This window comes from Vipera ursinii, assembly GCF_947247035.1.
Source record: "Vipera ursinii genome assembly, chromosome: 2".
In the NCBI taxonomy this organism is placed as follows: Eukaryota; Metazoa; Chordata; class Lepidosauria; order Squamata; family Viperidae; genus Vipera; species Vipera ursinii.
The window spans coordinates 208,174,679-208,197,675 of NC_139513.1; the positions used below are offsets into that span (position 1 = coordinate 208,174,679).

The following is a 22,997-nucleotide window of genomic DNA, read 5'->3' on the forward strand; positions in this document are numbered from 1 at the left end:
GAATTTAAGTGATGGATTTTGATAGGAGGACTAAAATATAGCTAAGATTCTGTAGAATACAAGCAATTTTTCCTATGCACATGCAAACTGCTCTGCAATTTCCTGCTCCTTTACCTGCACATTTCTTTCCATCTCCAGTATATGGGTGAATGCAGGTACATATGTAGGATCCATTTGTGTTAAGGCAAGAAGCGTGGGAGTCACAGTCTGAACCAACTGCACATTCATCCACATCTAGAAACAAATATAGCATTTCATGTTACTAAGAAAATGTAAAGCTCTTTCCCCTCACTTTCCTGTACTGCTTCCAACTGCCCCTGTATCTTTTTCACTCCAGAATATCCTTCTAATCTCCTGAAAGTCTCCCCCCGCCCCCCATTTTTTTTGCTGCTTCTTAAGCCTGGCACTCACAGAAAGTATCAAATGCTGCAAACTTTTCTCTGTCACTCTCGGTAAACTTCAGTCCAACTAGGTAGCTTGCCTTTTCCAATTCTCCCTTTGAGCAACAGCATCTGAGTATGATTACTCCCATTCATCCATTGCTATCTTTCCCCTTTTCTTCTTCACCATTTTAATTTTCTAGGGCCTAGTCCAGGGGTAGGCAACCTTGGCTCTTTTATGACTCGTGGACTTCAACTCCCAGAATTCCTGAGCCAGCTTGGAAACCTCTCCCTTTCCCCTCAGCACGGCTGGCTCAGGAATTCTGGGAGTTGAAGTCCACAAGTCATAAAAGAGCCAAGGTTGCCTACCCCTGGCCTAGGCCATTCTGATTAAAATCCTGGCCTATCTTGTCTTTGTCTTATTCTCTGCAATGCCATGAATGTGGATGGCGTTAAGATTCAATAAATCATCTTGGTGTCATGGCCCCATCAGAGCCTGGTTGGAAGGAAGAGGAGTTGGACAGAGATGGCACATCTCCTTTGGCATGTTTGGAGAGGCCAGGGGCTGAGGACGATGCTGACCCAGGCCCCTCAGGCATTGAGGGAGGTGGTTGACCAGATGGAGAGCTGCCTGCCTGCACAGACTAAGAGGAGGAACGACTGCTGACAGGCAGTGGAGCTGATAAGCAGCAGATCTCCTCTGATGGGCAACAGCTGCCTCCTCCACTTGATCCGAGGGCAAGGAGAGCAGAGCGTAGGCAAGCCCAGAGAAGGGCTACAAGGCTACTCGGGAGGAGGTCATCCCACCCCCTCTTCACAAGGAACACCAGGAGTGGAGTAACTTAAGGAGAAGCTGTGGGGAGTTAGTCCTTTCCAGGAACAATTGTTTCCTTTGGCTTCCACTTCCTCAGCTTCGACTTGTGCCTGTTGCTGTTTGCCTTGCCTCGCTTGGAAGATTGCTCTTCGCCTTTTGTCATGGATCTTGCCCACAAGCAGTCTTATGGGCTGCTTTTAGCTTTTGCTTCACTGTGGCCTTGGACATTTTCTTTGCCCTGAGGGCTGCTACTGTGATGTGCCTGGACTCTGCTTTGGGGACTGGATTTGGAACCTTGGATCTTGCCCTGTGAGCGTGCTCCTACTCTGTGGGCTTTATTTCTACCATAGGGGCTGTTGTTTGAGGGACTGAGGGAAGAATGCCTTCATGGCAGCGTGGAGCCTTCCCAGGGGTCAGAGGGCCGACAGTAACTTATGACTGATTCTCAAAGTTAGGTCTGTTGAACCATCTCCACAGTCACATGATCGCAACTGGGGCCCTTGGTCCAACGAGCAAAGTCAACTGGGGAAGCCTGATCTGTTTAACGACCAGGTGATTTACTTAAAAGATCATGTGATTTGCTTAATGGCCATTCTAAAATGGGCTGTAAAATTGGGTCTGGTCATATGAATACTTGTTTAACGACCGCATCACTTAGGGATCAAAATTGCAATTCCAATTGGGGTCATAAGCCAAGGACTAACTTTACCAGAACTTAATGTTCTATTTCCAGGAATTAATTTTCTAGGAATGAGACTAGCTCTGTTCCCTTACAAAATATTAAAATGCTGATGATTTTAAGATGTGTTGAAAGCAATCTGTGGAAAAAATATGGATGCCTGCATTTTTCTTTCCTTCTATACAAAGTACACATGGTGCTTTATAAGGATATAATAAAACTTGCAAGAAACTGTTGACTGAGGCAGATTCTGAGTGATGACAAAAATGCAAACAGACATTCTTTGTACTGTAAGCAATTCTTGAAAGTTATCTAATCAAGTTCTGTCAACAATGTAATTGACATATATAAATCAATATATGTGAAAGAAAAGCATGGACCACATACCTCTTCCTACCAGAAGAGTCCCAATCATTGGTGTTTTTTCCCCTCTGACCTGAACCAATGCATCCCCCATCAGAGCAATAAATGGAAGATATTTCAACCTCACACATAACAATTTTATGTTCAAATACCAAGGTTGAATCTATACGCCATGTTCTATTAAATGTCTACTCTACACCCAGTAACAATTAAAATGTATAACCCTAATTATTACAAAATTTTATTTTTCTTATGATAAGGAGATCACTGCTTTCCTTTTAAGTCACCAATTTCTAAATGTATGTAGGTAAAAGTAAAAGGTAAAGGAGTCCCTATGGATTTTAGTTTGCTGGTCATAGCTGACTTTAGGGGGTGGTGCTCATCTCAATTTCAAGGCCATTAAGTCAATGCTGACCGAAGATGTTCCCACGGTCATGTGGCCATCATGCAGAGTGGACCGTGAAGCGAAAGACAAAGTGCTCTTACCTTCCCAGCAAAATGGTACCTATTTATCTACTCACTTTTGCATGCTTTTGAACTGCTAGGTTGGCTGGAGCTAAATGTATGTAGGGCGGAAGTGTTTTTTTTTACCTGTAGATTTAGCCTATGGGAATTGGCTGGTGCCTTCCTGAAAGATTTGATTGTTTTTGACTTCTACGTAATTTAGACATTTAAATGGTTAAACTACTATATATGTTTTAATGATTGTTGGTTTGATTTTGGACCATAAATTAATAAATAATGATTTCCCCTTTCTACCAGAATCTAAAGACCCACAAAACTCTGTGTGTGTGTCTGTGTGTGTGTGTGTGTGTGTGTGTGTGTGTAATGTTTGTTAAGCATTCAGAATACACTTGCTTAGTCCCAGACACGGGACAAATCTTATTTCCTGTTTCAGCCTAGCCCAAGGCCATCTACAGGCAGTAGCCACAGCAGTGGCAGCTCATATTTGTGTAATTTTTTTGGCTTGCTAACAAAGGTCTCCCTTTATTCTTTGTTAGCAAGCCAAAAAATTTACACACACACACACACACACACTGCAGATAACCTGAACTTTAAACTCCTTTACAAGTTAAGTGTTTTTATAAATCCTATGGAACATGTAGGACTCAAGTTGTCTAAAGAATCTTTTTAGATATTGGCTCTATGCTTAATTGACACATTACACATCTGAGTCACAAGTGTAAGTCACAATAACATGTCATGCATCATGTCAACACTTGCACCACTTACATGAAGTGCATAATTTGTGTAGGGTTGTGGTATGATGCAGATGATATATAGTACCCCATTTTGCACAATGGCATCATGATACAAGAAATGACACTTGCTTGCCTGTGGTCACTCATAGTCACAAAAATGCTTAGAACTGGACAGGAAAGCATAGATTTAGCTTTTGATATTCACCATGTGGTCTATGTGGACTTACCAAGGCAAGATGGAGAAATAATATTCCAGCTTCCATTGTCTGTACACAGCATCCTTGAGTCTCCCAACAAGTAATAACCACTGTTGCACTGGTAGGTTACAGAGCTTCCAGCAAAGAAATCCTCAGCAGAGTAAAATCCGTTTTCTAAAGGTGGAGGTTCTCCACAACTAATTCCTGTACCCAAACAGTATATAAATATACATATAAACCTATTAGGGAATGAAACATATTTATTTAATCACTTCTTCAAATGGCTTTCATGAGCTTAAGTCCTAGTTCCTGGCGGTAATATAATTCTATTTTATAGTTATATTAATAATACAAACTTCAATGACTAGGACTCTAGGCTGAAAGCTAAAGAAGAAAGTGTGCTGTGTGTGTTTCTTTGCTTTTGGAATTTCATCTTCTGTACCAATTGTAGTGAAGCAGCAAGCACTTCCAAAATTTGCTGCTAAAAACACATTAAAAAGAATGTGGAAACAGTCTCAACAAAACATTAAAAAAGCTACAGTGGGCATGAAGAACACATCCAATAAGCACTCAACAATACAACATCTCATCTCATGCACCATCTAATGCAGGGGTGTTAAACTCACGACATCACGTGATGTGTTGTGACGTATCGCGACTTTTTTCCCATTGCCAGAAATGGGGTGGGCGCGGCTTCGTCATGACGCATCCAGCCCGTGGGGCGGCAATTTAACATCCTGATCTAATGCATACAAGCATATACCGTATTTTCCGGCGTATAAGACGACTGGGCGTATAAGACGACCCCTTACATTTCCTGTTAAATTATAGGGTTTGGGCTATACTCGCCGTATAAGACTACCCCTCTTCCAACGCACACCAAATAAAAATTAAAAAACATCAGATTTGATTTTAATATGGTAATTTTAATTCAAATGCTTATGACATGCAGGTACTTAGTAGGAAAACTGTCACTTATAAAAATAAGGCTATTTGTCATCAAACATGTAAACATAAAACAGTGCAAGTGGATTAAACTTTTCCTAATTCACTCTAAAGCTTTCCCAAATGGGAGATCCGCTCCAGGTTTTCCAGCCAGCCCGCCCAGTTCCTGAGTCAAATGTGTCCTTAGAGCTAAGCAGCTGCTCTGCTGCTGCATTCCCCACCTGCCTTTCAAGTTGAGATAGACTGCAGCTGCTCTTCAACTTTAGAAGGAAAGACGCCCAGACCCCAGCCTGTAAAAAATCAGACTGCAGCTTCTTCTCCAATTGGTCCCGCTTTCCCTGCGCAGACCAAATGGGAGATCCGCTCCAGGTTTTCCAGCCAGCCCTGTCCCTAAAGTTTCAGCACCCGGCATATAAGATGATCCCTGACTTTTGAGAAGATTTTCATGGGTTAAAAAGTCGTCTTATACGCCAGAAAATACGGTATGTATATGCATACACAGGCAAATTTATTCTGTAAACTAACAATACATTTAGATTATATGAAAACAATTCAACACAATATCTTGGGTGTCCCTAAGTAAGGGAGAATAAGGGAAGCATGGCTGAGTTGTGAATATTTACAGGGGAAAAAAATCAAGTTTAAATCCTGCAATTCTGTACTCCTCATTCAGGTTCTTCATGTTGTACTAAATAAGCTATCTAGTTAAATCTCTAAGTATTTCGAATTTCTTAAAGTAGAAAATGTTTTACATTTCAATACTTCCATTCTGTACTTTTTTTTTTAAGCTTACGCCCAGGAACTTCTGAACAACAGTGCAGTATATCCTGAAGTTAAAACCGTTACAAAAATGGCTGCTTACTTTCACAATGTGGAAGAGGTTGTGCCCATTGTCCTAAATTTAGACAATGTAAGACAGAATTTCCCACTATGTGGAAACCTGAGTCACAGTAGACAGAGATTTTTGATCCTGGCTTTAAAGTAGCTGATGAGGTTTTCAGGTGGGGAATGGATCCTTCTAAAGTTTGACAATCTGTGAACAAATCAAAATGTATGCACAATTTATATATAGTATCCCCGTAGAGCAACTGAACTATTTGCAGTGGATTTTGCAGGCAACTGATCCAATTTCTGTAACTTGTGTAGGTGATTTCATTTGGCACAATTATGTACATCTTTACTTAACAAATATTCATGACTCCCTCTTCGATTAGTCCATCAAAATGAAATGCCAAGTACACTGTACTGCCAAATCAACATTCCATTTTTTTAGAGAAAGAAGATTCCAAGGATTGTATTTTATCCACGTAGTAAGGGAGAATAAGGGAAGCATAGCTGAGTTGTGAATATTTAAATAAATAAGTAAGTAAGTAAGTTTAAATCCTGCAATGCTGTACTCCTCATTCAGGTTCGTCATATTGTACTAAATAAGCTACCTGGTTAAATCTCCTAAGTATTTCTAGGCTTTTTTAAAGTAGGAAGTATTCTACATTTCAATACCTAAGTTAAAACAATGTTTATATTTAAAAATGACAACCCCCTCCCAATAACAACAAAAACCAAATAACGAACCAAGAAAAAATTGAATTGTTGTTTCATGAAGGCCAAGAAATATTTCTCTTATGAGCCAGTCCTAAATTTCAGGCTTTCAACACTCTTAATGCAGGAAACCATAAATATTTTGCTTGAGGTCCCAATGAACACTTATTACACAACACTGGAATTTGAGGAATTGAGACTGAATGTTCCAGTCATTGAATGATCAAGTGTATCCATGAAGGCCATGGGGCTAATGGTATTTTTAGCCTCATGCCTCAGAACTAATACCAGTAATCTGTAAAAAAAAATTGTATGTACTATCAGGGAATTATTTTCCCTGATGCTCCTGTTCTGAGAAGTCTCTGTGTAGCTAGTATAAGAACGTGGAATGATAGACGGAATTTCAGGATGCATTTTATAGTGAATAGGCACAATTGGAGTAATAAAAACCTGCTATGCTAGAATTTTATTAGGGACGCGGTGGCTCAGTGGGTTAAGACGCTGAGCTTGTCGATCAGAAGGTCGACAGTTTGGCGGGTCGAATCCCGAGTGCCGTGTAACAGAGTGAGCGCCTGTTACTCGTCCCAGCTTCTGCCCACCTAGCAGTTCGAAAGCACGTAAAAATGCAAGTAGAAAAATAGGGACCACTCCGGTGGGAAGGTAACAGCGTTCCGTGCGCCTTTGGCGTCTAGTCATGCCGGCCACATGACCACGGAGACGTCCTCAGACAAACGCTGGCTCTTCGGCTATGAAACGGAGATGAGCACCGGCCCCTAGAGTCGGAAACGACTAGCACGCATGTGCGGGGGAACCTTTACCTTTACCTTTATGCTAGAATTTATTCTTGAACCACGCTTCCATGAAATAGAAAGTCATATTCATAATTTATGCTCTTTTAATTAATTTATTTGAAATTAAATAGCTTATTTCACAAACTTAAAAAAAACTTATTTCAACTAAGGCAAACATTTATTACTTTACAGAGGAGCGAATTATATTAAAATGTTACTAGTAATACTTAGACAATGTTTTTAAGCTGTTCCCTCACATATATTAAAGTATGTTTCTAAAATATTAATAAATCTTCTTGCCCTTAACAGCTCTCTCTTTCTTTCATTTCTCTACTGTATAACATGACTGGTTTCTTGTTTCCGTATGGAATATTGGCCACTCATTATGGTCTAATGAATTAAGAATGTAGCCTAGAATAGGGGTCCTCAACCCCTGGGCAGTGGCCCGTTACCGGGTCGTGGCCTGTTCAGAACTGGGCCGTGAAAGCAGAGGGCAAGCACACTTGGGTCTGCAGCTCCACTTGCACGAGTGGTGGGCATGCACGCTTGCACGGAGCCGTGCTCTCTCCCCCTCTCCCAGTCCTCAAAAAGATTGGGGACCGCTATCCTAGAATATATGTATGCTCCTTGTTGCAAGAGGAAGTCAGCAATATCAATACTGTTGTTTTGCTCTTTCCTAATACCTGCCTGTTGCAAGAGAAGTAACTTTCATTACAGTGCCACAATTTTCCTGAATGTGGTTTGAACGCAACTGTTAGAAGACCGCATACTTCTATTAAGGCTTTGAAAGAGAACAAAAAGTCTAACCAGCACAGAATATGCTCCTGGGATCTATCTTCACTCTTCCGATAAACCCAGAAAGAAAATCTGGCCAAGCTAATACGTTGCCTTTCTGGAGATCCTCTGGACAAGATGAAGCCAAGGATTTCACCTTAGAGTTCCAAGAAAGAATAAGATACACATGCATTTGTTTGTGTTGTCACCAATTAGTTGGAAGCAAATGCAAAGTACAAAAAAATAAAAACAAAATGGTCAGACAGAAACATTTCCCCATTCAGACGCCTTTGCAGCAGTTTTCAATCTCGGATATGCTTGAAAAACTCTAAAACTGAGAACAAGTCCCCTGATAAACTGATAGATTTTAGTACGAAAAATGTATGATTGTCATATACATACATACATACACACGCACACACACACACACACACAGATACCTACACATATAAAATTAATTTCATTTTAATAATATTATTTTAATTTTTTTAAAATCCCATTTATATCCCGCCCTTCTCCGAAGACTCAGGGCGGCTTACAATTTAAGCACAAACCAATGTGCTTAGCAATAGCCTTCATTCTATGTATATGCCTGCTTATTAGGGCTTTTGCCCCCCCCCAAGCGGCATTATTACAAAGTCAGCTTAATTGCCCCCAACAATCTGGGTCCTCATTTTACCTACCTCGGAAGGATGGAAGGCTGAGTCAACCTTGAGCCTGGTGGGACTCGAACCTGCACTAATTGCAGGCAGCTGGGTGTTACTTAAGGAGGCATTAGCCCACTGCTCCACCAAGGCTCATTCCAATGGCACAATTAGGGTTTTACAATGACCTTTGCTTTAAGTTTTTGCATGTATTATTTTAGAAAAAGATGAAAGATATAAAACTATATTATCATGAATCACTCTAATGTTTTACAAAGAATGCTGTATCTCTCACATACCTTAATTGGGTTCACTTCATTTGTTTGAGTTATACCTGCCTTTCTTCCAGAAGCTCAAGGTGCTTTAATTAAACCCCTCTTTCTCCATTTCCATTTCCCCCTTAATAAAAGGACTATCATTACTTGTTCTGATGCCATTTAATGAGACGCCCCCCCCCTTACTGCTAAGAAATATATTTTTTATTTTTTTAATTCCATTTATATCCCGCCCTTCTCCGAAGACTCAGGGCGGCTTACAAGCTTAGCAGTGACAGATTGCTTTTGGTCATCAATGACAGATTGCTTTTGGTCATGTCAAAGGAGCCACAGCTTATCTGGAAGCTACAGAAACTGGCAGATAATTTTCTGCCAGAAGTGAATGTACAATTGAATGCTTCATGAAAAGGAAAATAAATAAAAGAAAAAGCCCATTATTCTTCTTTTCTGTTCAGAATGTTCACCACGAACACATCCCTTTGAAGAATCTTCATAAATTGGTTTACTGATTATTCTGTATTTAGTTTTAGTTGTATATAATTCGTGTAGCTAAAAATGGGCTATTGGCACCTGTGCTCTAATACTCTTCCTCCCATAGCAGACAGCTTTAATAAAAGTGGAACTTTCAGTAAAAGCAAATTAGATTCAATATATTACCTGTTCAGGTAGCAGGGCATAACCCCAAATGTTCAGCTGGCTAATAGAACCAACAAAGGACTCAGCTGGATTAAAGCCTTCTCCTCTTTGATCTTGCTCCTGTCCAAGTACTAATGCACCTCCACCTATTTACAAGGAAAACAGAATAAGGAGCTAGCACATTTGATAACTGAGAACTTGAATTCAGCACTGTCATTCTAGGAGAAACTTCATACCACAAGGCAGACTGCTGGCTGGCTGGGTGGGTGGTTGGGCAGAATATAGGCACTGTATGTAAATATAAATGTCAAGCTCTTCAGAGGTAGCATTCACAATTCATTCATTTAATCATAGAAGTCCATGGGGAGAATAAGCAGGCCAAGAATGGAATTTTGTAATGCAAATTCCACCCCTTAAGCCTGTGTCATTGCAGTATGAGAATGGAAAGCCGGAGCTTGTGACATTACAACCTATATTTGTTTATTTTGATGTAATATGTAGTTGGGAATGGGTGCGTTCATGCGTAATTATATAAAATTAGATGGACGTGTTGCAGTTTGAAATAGAAAAGATGGGATAACCATCTGTGTCTAGGCAGATAGCAAGCGCTACTCCCTTCTGCATGCAACGATGGATAAGTCTGAGTTGCTTTCAGATACTACATTTTTTAATACAGGTTCACTCACACAAATGCAAGGAATAAAGCTACTGATTATTATTACTATTATTATTATTACCATTACTATTATTATTATTATTATTGTACATAATGGCTGGCACTATATACTAGTACTAATATACTTTTCAATGATTCCTTAATGTTGCTAGAACATTACTATGTTGTATAGGATGTCTAAGGGAGGCGGTGGCTCAGTGGGTTAGGATGCTGAGCTCATCGATCAGAAGGTCAGCAGTTTGGTGGGTTGAATCCCGAGTGCCGCGTAACAGAGTGAGCGCCTGTTACTCGTCCCAGTTTCTGCCAACCTAGCAGTTCGAAAGCCCATAAAAATGCAAGTAGAAAAACAGGGAACACTACGGTGGGAAGGTAACAGCGTTCTGTGAGCCTTTGGCGTCTAGTCATGCCGGCCACATGACCATGGAGTCGTCTTCGGACAAGCGCTGGCTCTTCGGCTTTGAAACGGAGATGAGCACCGGCCCTTAGAGTTGGAAATGACTAGCACGCATGTGCGGGGGAACCTTTACCTTTATAGGATGCGAATCTTACATCCCTTCAGTCCAATGTCTCAAAAGTCTCAAAATAACATGGCAAATAAAGACAGCCAGATAAATAATGAAAGGAGACGTACCAGGGATTTCTGTTCCCACAGATAAGCCGCTGCCTCCATCAGACAATTTTCCATCAATGTACACTCCCCAGGCTCCGTCTGCACTTGCCCAAGTTACAGCGATATGATGCCAATTGCCATCGTTCACAGAAGGGCAGTCGGTAATGCTTTCCTTCCCATTAACATACAGAACCCATCTATATCAGAAGAGCAAGAAAGAGAGGTGGAAGTGACCTGCTTGAAACAGCTTAGCTGCACGCCAGATTTAACACTCTAATGGGGACAAGACAATGACGCGAAAGACTTCGGAGGGAATATAATCAAGCAAAAGCTGATGGCTGGCCTGAGCATTAGTTTCTGAACTTCAACTGAAAAAAGCAAAAGCAAAATAAAACAAAAAAGACCAAAGGGATTTGGATGGGCCATGCAAGGTAGCGTAAGTTATAAACTACAGTAGATTTCCCTCTGTTGGCATTGACTGGAGGAATAGTTCACAAATCTACAGGCTCCTTTCTTGCTGAATACAGAATGTCTGATGCTCTACTGCAGGGGTCTTCAAACTTGGCCCTTTTATGACGTGTGGACTTCAACTCCCAGAATTCCTCAGCCAGCATGCCTGGCTGAGGAATTCTGGGAGTTGAAGTCCACACATCATAAAAGGGCCAAGTTTGAAGACCCCTGCTCTACTGTGTAACTGAATACATGGAAAAACAAGCTCTAGACGTTAGGTTGATAAAGCAATCAAATAACAGTTTGCCTCTCTTCCCCAAGCCTATGACCTGGAAGCTGTAGCTACTTCATATACCCATTGTAGTCTGTAATCAAGAAGGCATTGTCACTTCCATTTTCCACTGCGTAAGAAATTGGAGTCCCGTAATTTGTAGTATCGGAGGATTTCATCCAAAAGGCACATGTGATCTCACTGAGTGAGGGGAGAACACCATCAAGCAAAACGTAGCCATAGATTCCAGAGACTTCGAAATCCAGATTAAATCCAGAAGACTGCTCTGCAACAGACAGGAAAAATGTTTAGTCCTTTGACAAGTCGATAGCACAATACCTTCATGGTGGCTCTGTTCCTTCCCTAATTTTGCTCCGTTAAGAACGGGTACAATCCAAAATTTTCAAGATCAGCCCTTCAAATCCCAAATTCTGTCTCTAATGCTATCCTGAGACTAATGACAGGCTTCATGAAAGCTGAAGCAAGAATGGGGGGATCATACTCTACAATTGGCTCAAAATACCCCCCCCCCCGTTCTTGCTGCATTAACTATGAGAGATGATTTTCAATCCGCATGGAAAGAGGCAGTGGCAACTAAAATCTCATCCTTGGTCTTCTCTCTTGGTCTTGCCCTCAGCATGGGATATAATCAGGCCAAAGAACTCATTAACTAGCATACAGGTAGTCCTTGACTTACAACCACAATGGAGCCCCAAATTTCTTTTGCTGAGTGAATTTTGCTCCAGTTTAAGACCTTTCCTGCCATAGTTGTTAAGCGAATCGCTACAATTGTTAAATTAATAACATTAATTTAAGTGCACTTGACTTTGCTTGTCAGAAGGTCTTAAAAGGGGATCATGCGGTCCCGGGACACTACAACAGTCATACCCATTTGCCACGTGTCCGAATATTGATCACGTGACCACGGGGATGCGACGACTGTCGTTAAGTGTGAAAATGGTCATAAGTCACTTTTTTTAAAAAAGAGCTGTTGTAACTTTGAACAGTCACTAAATGAACTGTTGTAAGTTGAGGATTACCTGTAGAGCAGAAACAGAACATCAGTTTGGATCTAGCCAGGAACCCAACTTGTATTGCCAGTGAATACAGGTCCTCTTTCCCCTAAAACGTTAAAGGAGTTCCCTGCGGATTTTACTCTGCTAGACATTGCTGATTATAGGGTGATTAAACTTAATTAAACTCAAAGTACTTTAACATTGGAGGGCCATTATTTTGCACAATGTTATGCTCTCAATTCAGCTGTCCTGGAGTGCTGGTACAGGAAGATTTCTTACTTGGAGAAACAATGCCCCTGTGTCTCTGGATATAAAGAAACAACAGACCACGTGCTTCTCCAGCAGCAACCCTGCCACAGAGACATTCTGTAACCTCATCTCGCCACTATTGCATAAATACCCAGGAAGCACAGGAAAAGTCTCTATACCTGCCTTCTTTTAGATACCAACCCTGCTATAAGGTATAATCTCCCACATACTAACCCTTTGATGCTCTCCTATAACGATCTAATTCACCTACCCCTTTTCTTAAGATTTTTTTAAACGTTGGTTCTAAGAAAATACTAAGCATCATGTTTCGGTAAAAAAGATTTATATAGAAAATGTCCAACGTAAAATATCCACTATTCCTCTATCTAAAAGACACCTGAGCCTTAAAAGGTATACCATATAATTGGACAGTTAACCCTGATGGATGAAAGCCATTCCATATGTACTCAAATCTCTAGTGTTGTTAGGTGATGTTAACTTTCTTTAGTGCACAGCATTACCATCTGGCAACTAAAATGTTTGAACTTGCTCTTTTTTTATTTATTTTTACATTTGCTTCATCTCGTATTCAAGAGATAAGCAAACCTCTCTCTTCCAGTTTACTACAGACAAAAGCAGAGCTTGGGCAGAATCTATAGTTCGGTAAGGAACATTAAGTTAAATTAAAATCAACATGTCTTTGAATTCCAATGGATTCCAACTCGTTTGTGAAACAAAATATTGTATGACAGCAAAGTAGAGATTTCTTTACCCATTCAAAATACCACTAAAAGTGGTAGAAGGAAATTAACACGCTTTAGCGATGAGAAAATTTACTATATTGACAATAAACTCTTCTCTTCTCCAGAGCCAAGACATACTGTATTAAGTTTACAACTGATAGATTGTCTACCTCAAGCCACGGTTGACTCTTAACAACCACATGGATTGATTTTCTGCATGACTTTATTTTTAATATTTGTAAACAATAAAGTATTTAGTTTAAAAACTGAAAATCATATACTATTTTTAATAATTTGCTAACTGGCCACAAAAGTTGCTACAATACTTTAACACAAAGCAAGGAATAAAGAAATCTTTTCCAGTGGATTAACAAGTGCTTGAAGAACACAGAAGAAATACTCAATAACTTTGTAGAAAATGAAATTGAAGTTTAGGGAATAGTAAGATTCTAAATATTATTGTTTATTTAAACTTGGTGGCCACCCAACTCAAGTGCATTCTGGACAGCATTCAAAATATATTTTTCCAGTGTCTTAATTTTATATATTATTGGTTTATAACTGAATTTATAATAATAAGTCCAATATTGTCTTGCCATAGTGGCGCAGTGGTTAGAATGAAGCCGACTGCCAGCAGTTTGATTCTCACCGGCTCAAGGTTGACTCAGCCTTCCATCCTTCTGAGGTCGGTAAAATGAGGACCCAGATTGTGGGGGGAAATATGCTGACTCTGCAAACCACTTAGAGGGCTGTAAAGTACTATGAAGCAGTATATAAGTCTAAGTGCTATTGCTATTCAATTATTGTAATTATTTACAGGTAATCCTCAAGTTATGAATGTAATGGAGCCTGCCCATTCCATTCGTAATGTGAGGATTTGTAGGAGTGAATCTCATACCTTGAACGCAATTCACTCCCAGCTTTTGCCCATGCATTTGCTAATTTAATGTGTGGGCAAATGTGCAGCTCATTAAGTGAACATGAGGTATCTCAGGATGGGGAAGGCCATTGGGGGGGGCCCTATTGATGGATCAGGCCATCTACCCAAGCCCCCCCGAGTTACCTCATACTCCCTCCCCCTGGGGTCCCCACAATTGCTCCCCCGCCGAGTCATTTACCTTGTGAAGATCTGTCTCCTCTCCAGCCTCTTTGTTTCTTTCTCTGGTCCCGGCAAGAGCAGAGGGAAGCCCCCGAGGCTCAGAAAGGATCTCTGGAAGCATGTGGCTGCCGCCCACGGCCTCCATTCTGGGCCTTGGAGGCCTGGAGCCCTCTGAGGCCCAGAACGGACCTCCGGAAGCACGTGGTTGCTGCCCACAGCCTCCACGGCCTGGAGGTGGCCTCCAAGGCCCAGAACGGACCTCCGGGGGCCCGTGGAAGCATCTTTTAGCCTCCTTTCTTGGCAGCTGCAGCCCAGAAAAGGCCTCCAATGTCCGGAAGGTCTGCGAAAGCGTCCCCTGGTCTCCTTTCTGGGTGGCAGCGGCCTGGAAAAGGCCTCTGACACCTGGATTGGGCCTACGGAGGCATGCAGAAGCCTACCCTGGCTTCGGTTCCTTTCTCTGTTACAGAGAACAGAGGTCTAAAGTACCGTGAGATCATGCAAGATCTTGCGTTACTTTAGGCCTCCAATCCCTCCAAGCGTACCACAGTCCTGGAGCAGCCAAGAAAGCTCAGGATCTCGTTCTTTGCAAGGTATCCAAGGCCTAGTTCCTAGGCCTAGGGAGACCTGGGGCAGAGGGGAGGGAGGGAATAGCCAGGGTGAAGGTTGCAGTGCCACTGCGGCCGTTCATAAGGGTGAACGACTACCATGGTGCAGCAACATTCCTAATTTTGGGGGTTTTTTTATAAACACTAGCGGGTGCGTATTGGATAACTTCGAATGTTTGCTAAGGGAACACTCATAACTTGGGGATTACCTGTACTGTATACTGCGGTTTGCAAAGTCTATATTCATGGGAGTCATCTGCTTTCAGTTCAAGTCTGCAGAATTGTTGCCAAGATAAGTTTGCTATTGTTTGCTAATACTTTGATCCTGGGTACCTGTTTCACACCTGCTGCCCGTAAAGCCAGGAGGACATTTACAAACGTACGAGTTCAAGGCATCCATACAGGTTCCTTGATTTTCACAGGGATTGGATTCACATTCATTGATGTTCACGTCACATTGGGGCCCTGTATATCCTGTAACACAGTGACACCTTTGAGAAGACAAAAGAAAACGAAAAGAATTCTCTTTACTACAGTTTAAGCAATTACATTCTAGCTGTCTTAAACGCAGAGTAAGTTACTTAAGTGAAATGAAGAACTAATACGAGGGTAAGTGGAAAGCCTAAGTATGTAAGAAGCTGGGAAAAAAAAAGATCAGTTGTGGACTCTGAATTTGAAAAGCTTACAAGTTCTGGAAATTCTGGATGTTGTTTATTTTTGCAACCTTAAAGAATGTTGGAAAGACATTGCACAAAGCAGCTGAGAAGCCCGTCTTGCCTATCTGTCTGTCAACAGGATAACTCTCAGAAAGCAAAACAGAATTGGACCAAATACGATGTGGAGAAAAAGCTGGCAAAGGAAAGCCCGAGTTAAAAATGGCTGAACCCCCCAGCCAAGGACTATGGAGAGAGAGAGAAAAAAAATCCAGAATAAAACCCCCAAATGCATTTCTGGGGAAGAGACAGTTAGCCAGCAGTTGGACTTTTTAACCCAATTACTGTATATGGAAGTAATCTGTGGCTGGCATGCCATGTAAGCTAGAGTAAATAAATAAAAAGTGAAAATACAACAACCTAGAGTGCCAAAAAGATTGGATGGAAAAAAGAATGTAGACCATAGTCAGTAGAGACCATAGCTCCATCAGTGGATTAAGGCACTGGACAGCGTTATAGATATGTCCGCTTATAGAAGTAGTTACTTATAAGACAAAAGGAAAAGTTCACGTATGAAGATTAAAGGAGAGAGGTAAGATTCTAAAAGCAGTGATTCTGTTATATTTTGGTTCTTTAGCAAGCAATCAAGTGACAAAACAAATACACTGTATTTGCATTATTAAACCTTTATATATTTTCAAAGCTATATACATACATCTCTTTACCTATAACCATTGATTCCATCTTTGCATGTGGCTCCATTTTTACAAGGACTACTGAGACATTCATTAATGTTTTTTTCACACAGAGCACCAATAAATCCAGGCAAGCACTTGCAATGGAAACCTGCAACCCGATCTTCACAGGTAGCTTTGTTGAAGCAGGGATTTGAAAGACATTCATTGACCTCTGCTTCACAGTGAGTACCTGAGAAAGCAGAAAGGAATAAAGATGTTGTCAGAATCAGGTAATTTCGGAACTTTATAGACTCTGGGAACATTAAAAAGAATGAAGATTAAAAAAAAGTTAATAAGTCAAATGCATTTTTTTAAACAAAACTTAATGTAGGTGTTCAATACAATCAATTTGCTGGAGATTGAAGTGTCAACTTTGTTAAGGTATTAGACTAATTGCAGAAAAATGTTGTCCTTTCCCCCCCCCCCCAATGTCACAAACTTCCCATTTATCCTGATGAGGAAAATCAAAAATGATTAACACCTAACTATGTGGTCCTTTTTTTTAACTGGAAAGTTAAACTTTCCTCTTTTTTTTAAGACCTTGCAAGCAATACAAAACACCTTGAGAGCTCTGTGAAATATTAGAAGAGGGTCGTTTTATTAACGGACCAACCTGTGAAGCCTTCTGGACACACGCAACGGTAAGAGTTAATATCGTCAACGCAGACCGCTTTATTCTGACAAGGATTTGAATTGCATTCATTTACATCTTCTTCACACAGTGAGCCTTCAGGTAATAGATTACAGAGAACATTAATAGTGAACACCTGCAGATTTACAAGTTTGCCCAATGGACTGACACATGGAAGAGGCAATCCTAAAAACAGTGAGGTTATAAATTTCCAGCGGCTGCAGTTAATAATAAATTTTCCACTTTATTCATTAGACATAAACATTCTTGTTTCTGTGCTCTAGCTGCAGTTCCGTTTCTTTCATGGCACCTGACCTTTGGAACATCATTAACCCCCTCCCCAAATTCATATGGCTCCCACGCGGGGCCCTACTTAAACAATCCCAAAAAACCTGGCCTAGGGCCTGAGTGGTTAATAGATCCCTTGTGTAAAATTTGGGTTTCCTGAGTGATGGTTGTATTTTCCCAGACTTTTTTCGGGGTGGGGGTGGGGGTTGGACAATGGAATTTTTGTTTTAATCTTTGCTTTTTTAATTGTTGTATTTTGCAAGTTGCCCAGTCATGAAAGATCGGAGGGGCCTATAAATTCAATAACTCAATAAATAAACAGCTCTTTCCATTCATGTTACTAATTTGGAAATAAGAGTCCACTATCCTATCTACATTATAAACTTTTCTAATTAGGAAAATTGCAAGCAGAAGCTGGTATTGTTGTCAATTACAGGATTTCTGTATTGAATGAAATAATATAGATTTTAATGGACCATGTCCTTCAGCTTTCATCAAAAGGACATAGACTCATTTACAAAGTCTGGACACAATCCAGTACTATGGTTTATCACCACAGCAAAAAATCCAAACAAACAGATGAGAATCTAGCTAGTCACCTTAAAAACAATAAGTACCAAGCTTCCTCTAATTGAGAGGTTTCTTTCATTTCTTTTTTCTTTTTAATGGTAAACCACCATCTTGCCCTAGGTGCACAATAATTGCATTTTGTCTACTGAATTCAACGAACATTGTAGGAGAAGACCCACATAATCCCGATACGATAAAACGATGACATTTATCCAGTGGTGGGGTTCAAATATGGGAACAACTGGTTCTCTGTGTGGATGCCATTTCTGGAAGTCCACTCTGGGCCTGGGCAACAAAAAAAATTAGCTACCAGTTCTACCGAAGTGGTGCGAACCAGCTGAATCCCACCACTGCATTTATCCATTTCCTTCCACTCATAGACTCATCAGTGACTTTCCATTCAACTTCAGCTACAAAAGCTTGACCAGATGGATTGCTACTTTGCAAGAAGACCCAAATTTCCCCATACTGTAAGGGGAAAATAGGACAGCCAATGACAGCCTACTCTTACCCATTCCCTAATATGAAGGCAACACATAAAGAATTTGCCTTCAGAAGTTATGGATGCTCCATTCCAGGAGGCTTTTAAAAAGAGACTGGACAACCATTTGTCTGAAACGGTATAAGGCAGTGCCCGAGACCGAGTGCCCAAACTGCAACCCAAAACCCACTTATGTATCATCAGGTGCGGGTGGGTGTGACCCATTGGTTGGGCGTGACCCATTGGGTAGGCATGACCCATTTGGGTGGGCGTGGCCAATTGGGTGGGCCTGGCCCATTGGGTGGCGTGGCTGTGATGGTAACGGCAGACTGGGTGGGACTAAAAAGTTCAATTAATTCCAACTTTGCGAGATCTTTTTTTTCCCCGCAAGAAGTTGAAATTGTTTGATTGACTGAACCTTTTTTTTTTGCACACAGCGGTGGAGGCCTAAAGCGAAAAGGTTGTATAAAATCCAGCTGAAGACCTAGGATTGGGGCGACGGTGTGCGTGCCCACAGAGAGGGGTCTGCGTGCCACCCGTGGCACGCGTGCCATAGGTTCGCCACCACGGGTATAAGGTCTCCTGTTCAAGCAGGGGGTTGGACTAAAAGATCTCAAGGTCCCTTCCAATTCTATTATTCTATGTTTTAACTAATATGTTGCATTCTGGAGGTGGTGACATAAGTATCTTTGGAATGCAGCCATTTAAGAAACCTTTATGCAGGTACTTTTATATTTGCCCAGCATACAACAGCAATAAAATTTATGTCGAACTGTTTCTCGCCAGTTCGCAAAAAAAATAATCACACTATGAAATCAGCAAAATATAGAAGGCAAGATATTCAGAAGCTCAATAAATATGAGCCGTAACTTTTTTTTAAAAAAAGTTTGCAACCTGGAGATGATGCTTTACTGCTTTAGTTCATTTGTCACCTGAGTAGCCTGGTTGACACTGGCAAATGAATGCTGCAGTGCCATCCTTGCAAATCCCTTTGTTGAGACAGGGAGATGACTTGCATTCATCAATCTCTTTTTCACATTTTAATCCTAGAACACAACCCAAAAGAACACAAAGAAAAATAAATCGGGATAGGCCAAAAGTGCAAAACACATCAAATAAATATCAAGTAATAGAAAAATAAAATGTGATTTTTTTGGGGGGGGTGGTGGTGGATTGGAATCTATTTACACCTAGGTTACAAACAGATGAAACTGGGCTATATGAAAAACACACAGCTAATTGATCTCAGAGCCCATTTGGTTCTAGTTGCTACTGAGTTTGTTGATAGGCTTTTGTTTAATTAATTGATTAAATTAAATTAATTAATTTAATTAATTTAATTTTGTTCAGTTAAAAGCTCAAAAGACATTCTGTTTCAATTAAATATTCTAAGACACTCCAGTCACCAACTGTTCTGAGTACTAGAACACAACTGAGTTCATGATAAAGCAGGCAAATCTACCAGTGATGCTGGGTTAATCTTTAAAAATCTTGAGTTTTCCCTGTGTTTTTCCTTTGTAATTGTGTAATTATTGGTGAAAGATAAACTCAGTGAAATTTGCATCCATCTCTATTGCCAAATTTTTCACATGAGAAGAGTATGGTTAAATCTGTTCTTGCTTCTCATTTTACTACTAAATGAGTAGACTGGCAAATCTAATTAAGCACCAGAAATATGTCTGGATATACAAACATTCAAACATAGATTTTTCAGGACCAAATGTCTAAAATCTGTCCCTGGATGAACAAATCTGTTTGCTTTCCTTTGCCTTTGTTTTCTTTCAACCCTCTGTTTCTACCCTTGTCAGAATCCATTTATATCATATTCATAAATGCATGTTTAAAACGTTGTTCCTGGATTCTGCCATCTCCCGAGGAGGAAGGAACGAATGTGTATTGAGCCTATATTAGGCATTTCAAAGGAAAAGAGAAGCCTTTTGAACTGGGGGAACAAAAGGGAGGGCTAGGGTAGGTAGCATCTGGGTTGTGTCAAGGAAGAGAGCAATAAACATAAAAGGTCCTAAGTTCCTTTTTCCCACGAGAGGGATGATACGAGGTAAATGATGGGGGGCTGACCAAATGGGGTTAAGGGAGGGTTGAACCGGGAACTCTTTATAAGGTTTTAGTTTGTAGAACAATATTAAGTCCTGTCTTGTATTCCTACAACCAAGCATGTCATAGTAAAGATTCCTTTTGGACTAGATTTGGCTCCAAGAGTTTTGTCTTCCTAAGACGTGGTTTGGGGTGGGTCCTGACAACCCTATTCTCAGCACATAGCCTTTTACTGTAAAAATCCATGTATTTATTTGCAGCTAATTTTTTTACAGTATTCAAGGTCCTTTTACTGATACATTTTTAAATAACAGGAAACTGAAACATTTTGCTAAACTGTTAGGTCTCCTGTATAAAGGCAGCGATAGCTAGATTCTGTTTTGTTCTCCTATTCTTCACACATGTGTACAGATCAAGCTAATAATTCCATACACTTTTATTAAATTATATGCAGTGTTTGTAAGCGCCCATGTTTGAGTATGTACAGGATCAGCCTATACTTGGAACTGGGAGTCTATGACTTAGCAAGTGCCACTATTTTCACTACAGTTAAGTTACAAACTTTTTGTAGGGTCCATGAGAGCTATCAGTTTAAAGAAAAAACATCCAGAGAGTCTAATATAACTAGTTTTAATCACTGCAAACTTCATATTTAGTGTAAATGATGCTGACCTGCTTAGATCTACACAAATGGTTCATTTATAACTGAACAGGGTTTTTTTGTAACTAAAGAAGACTAATAGCATAAAAATGATATGAAAATTACCATGCTGCAATGAAAAGATATATTTAAATGAAGGGAAAAAACTCAGATAAGTATTGCTACAAAACAAAAGTGAAAAAGCAAGCCTTTGGAGTAGTAACAAGAAGTCAACAATTCTCTTTAAAAATATCTTTCATTCACAGAAAGGCTATTTTGGACTTGATGAAAGATCACCTCATGTAGTGTAATGTCAAAGTCAGAGAGATTTTAATGCGTTTACAGGTTACCTCCCCAAACCTTTTATTTGATGTTTTTTTAGGCTACAACCAACATTTTGTTTATTCACAATTTTTAGGTTTTAACCCCACATAGAAAAAAGTGGGACTGTAATTTCAAGAAATGTTTCTGTCTGTTGGTTGAATATTCATGGAGTGCTTCTTAATATATTTCTTTTTCTTCCCAGGCAATATGTCAGTCAAACTGTGATATTTAGGGAGAATTGTAACACTATTACCTACCTGCATATCCTGGTGGGCATATGCAAATATAACCACTTCCAACCTGCTTGCAAGTTCCGCTGTTATGGCATGGCTGCAGAAAACATTCGTGGAATGTCTGTTGTCAATGGGAAAAAGACAAAACAAAAATATATATTACCTCAGGCTTCCTATCCAAACTCTAAATGTTAAGTCTTAATAGATGATATAAATGCATAATGGTCTCAAATACTGTGTAGGGGAAGGAATGTACACCACGTTAAATCAAATACAGTCCTTGATTTACAACCATTTCTTTAGCGGCTGTCCGAAGTGACAATGGCACTGAAAAAAAGTGACTGACAACTAGTCCTCGCACTTATGCCAGTCCCAGCATTTCCATGGCTGCGTAATCAAAATTTGGGTGCTTGGCGACTGGCACGTATTTACAACGGTTGCAGCATCCTTGGGGGAGGGGTATCATCTGATCCCCATCTGTGAACCTTCCAAGTTGGCTTCTGACAAGCAACGTCAGTGAAGGAAGTCGGCCTTAATGAATATGTGATTCAGTGTAGAACTGCAACCGATTTGCTTAGCAACCGTGGCAAAAAAAAAAAAAAAAGTCGTAAGATCAGGCACGATTCACCTAACAATGACCTTGCTTAGCAATGTGAAATTCTTGTCTTGTGGTCATAAATCGAGGACTACCCATGCGGGATCGCCAGCATCTGCAGCGGGTGGAGAGGGGAAGAGTGATGAATTAGGAGGGCATTATAGCACAGGGCCCAGTGGTGGGATTCAAATATGTGAACAACCGGTTCTCTGTGTGGATGCTTGTTTCTGGAAGTCCATTCTGGGCCTGGGCAACAAAAAAATTAGCTACCGGTTCTGCCGAAATGGTGCAAACTGCCTGAATCCCACCACTGACAGGACCTATCCCTTGTCCACATGCACCAGGCCATTTGCGCCCATCCCAAGGATGGGTGGAATTTACAGTGCAATGCCATGATCTTGCTTTCACCATTCATTCCTGCAGACCCTGCTGCATATGGGATACAAATGCAATAAAGAACACATCATGAGAGGCAGCAACCCTTTAACTTTCAAACAAATTGTTTTCAATGATTTTTTCCCCCCACCCAGCTTTACTACTTTCTATGTAACTGCACATTCTGGGAAACCACGATGGCTGTTCTTGCCTGGCTGCTGACTTTGGGGTCCTTGCTGATGTTTTCTGGAGCAACTGGAAGCATTACACTGTCCTCCGCTGCAGAAAAAGTAGAGCCAAAACCTAAATGGGATTGATATGAAAGCAACTGTAAAAAAAAATCCCATTGGCGAAATCCTCTCTAAGTCAAGATTCTAATACAATTCATGTGGCAATAACTGATAAGGGAATATAGTTGTTGAGGGAGAGATCTAACTTTTCGAAAACAATTACATCTTCA

General features: G+C 40.5%; 1 protein-coding gene across 1 annotated transcript in view; it reads right to left on the reverse strand.

Moving 5' to 3' along the window:
- SVEP1 (sushi, von Willebrand factor type A, EGF and pentraxin domain containing 1) overlaps nt 1–22,997 on the reverse strand; it is a 143,395-nt gene that overhangs the window by 51,612 nt on the left and 68,786 nt on the right. Inside the window, exons 19-31 of the mRNA XM_083353768.1 lie at nt 22,749–22,840; nt 21,592–21,688; nt 19,251–19,364; nt 16,962–17,075; nt 16,337–16,538; nt 15,292–15,449; nt 11,331–11,532; nt 10,547–10,722; nt 9,261–9,385; nt 7,718–7,841; nt 5,443–5,613; nt 3,666–3,839; nt 115–234 (exon numbers count right to left, since the gene is read on the reverse strand). Of these exons, the coding sequence (XP_083209894.1) occupies nt 115–234; nt 3,666–3,839; nt 5,443–5,613; nt 7,718–7,841; nt 9,261–9,385; nt 10,547–10,722; nt 11,331–11,532; nt 15,292–15,449; nt 16,337–16,538; nt 16,962–17,075; nt 19,251–19,364; nt 21,592–21,688; nt 22,749–22,840 (1,869 nt within the window). The remainder of the gene's footprint in view (nt 1–114; nt 235–3,665; nt 3,840–5,442; nt 5,614–7,717; nt 7,842–9,260; nt 9,386–10,546; nt 10,723–11,330; nt 11,533–15,291; nt 15,450–16,336; nt 16,539–16,961; nt 17,076–19,250; nt 19,365–21,591; nt 21,689–22,748; nt 22,841–22,997) is intronic.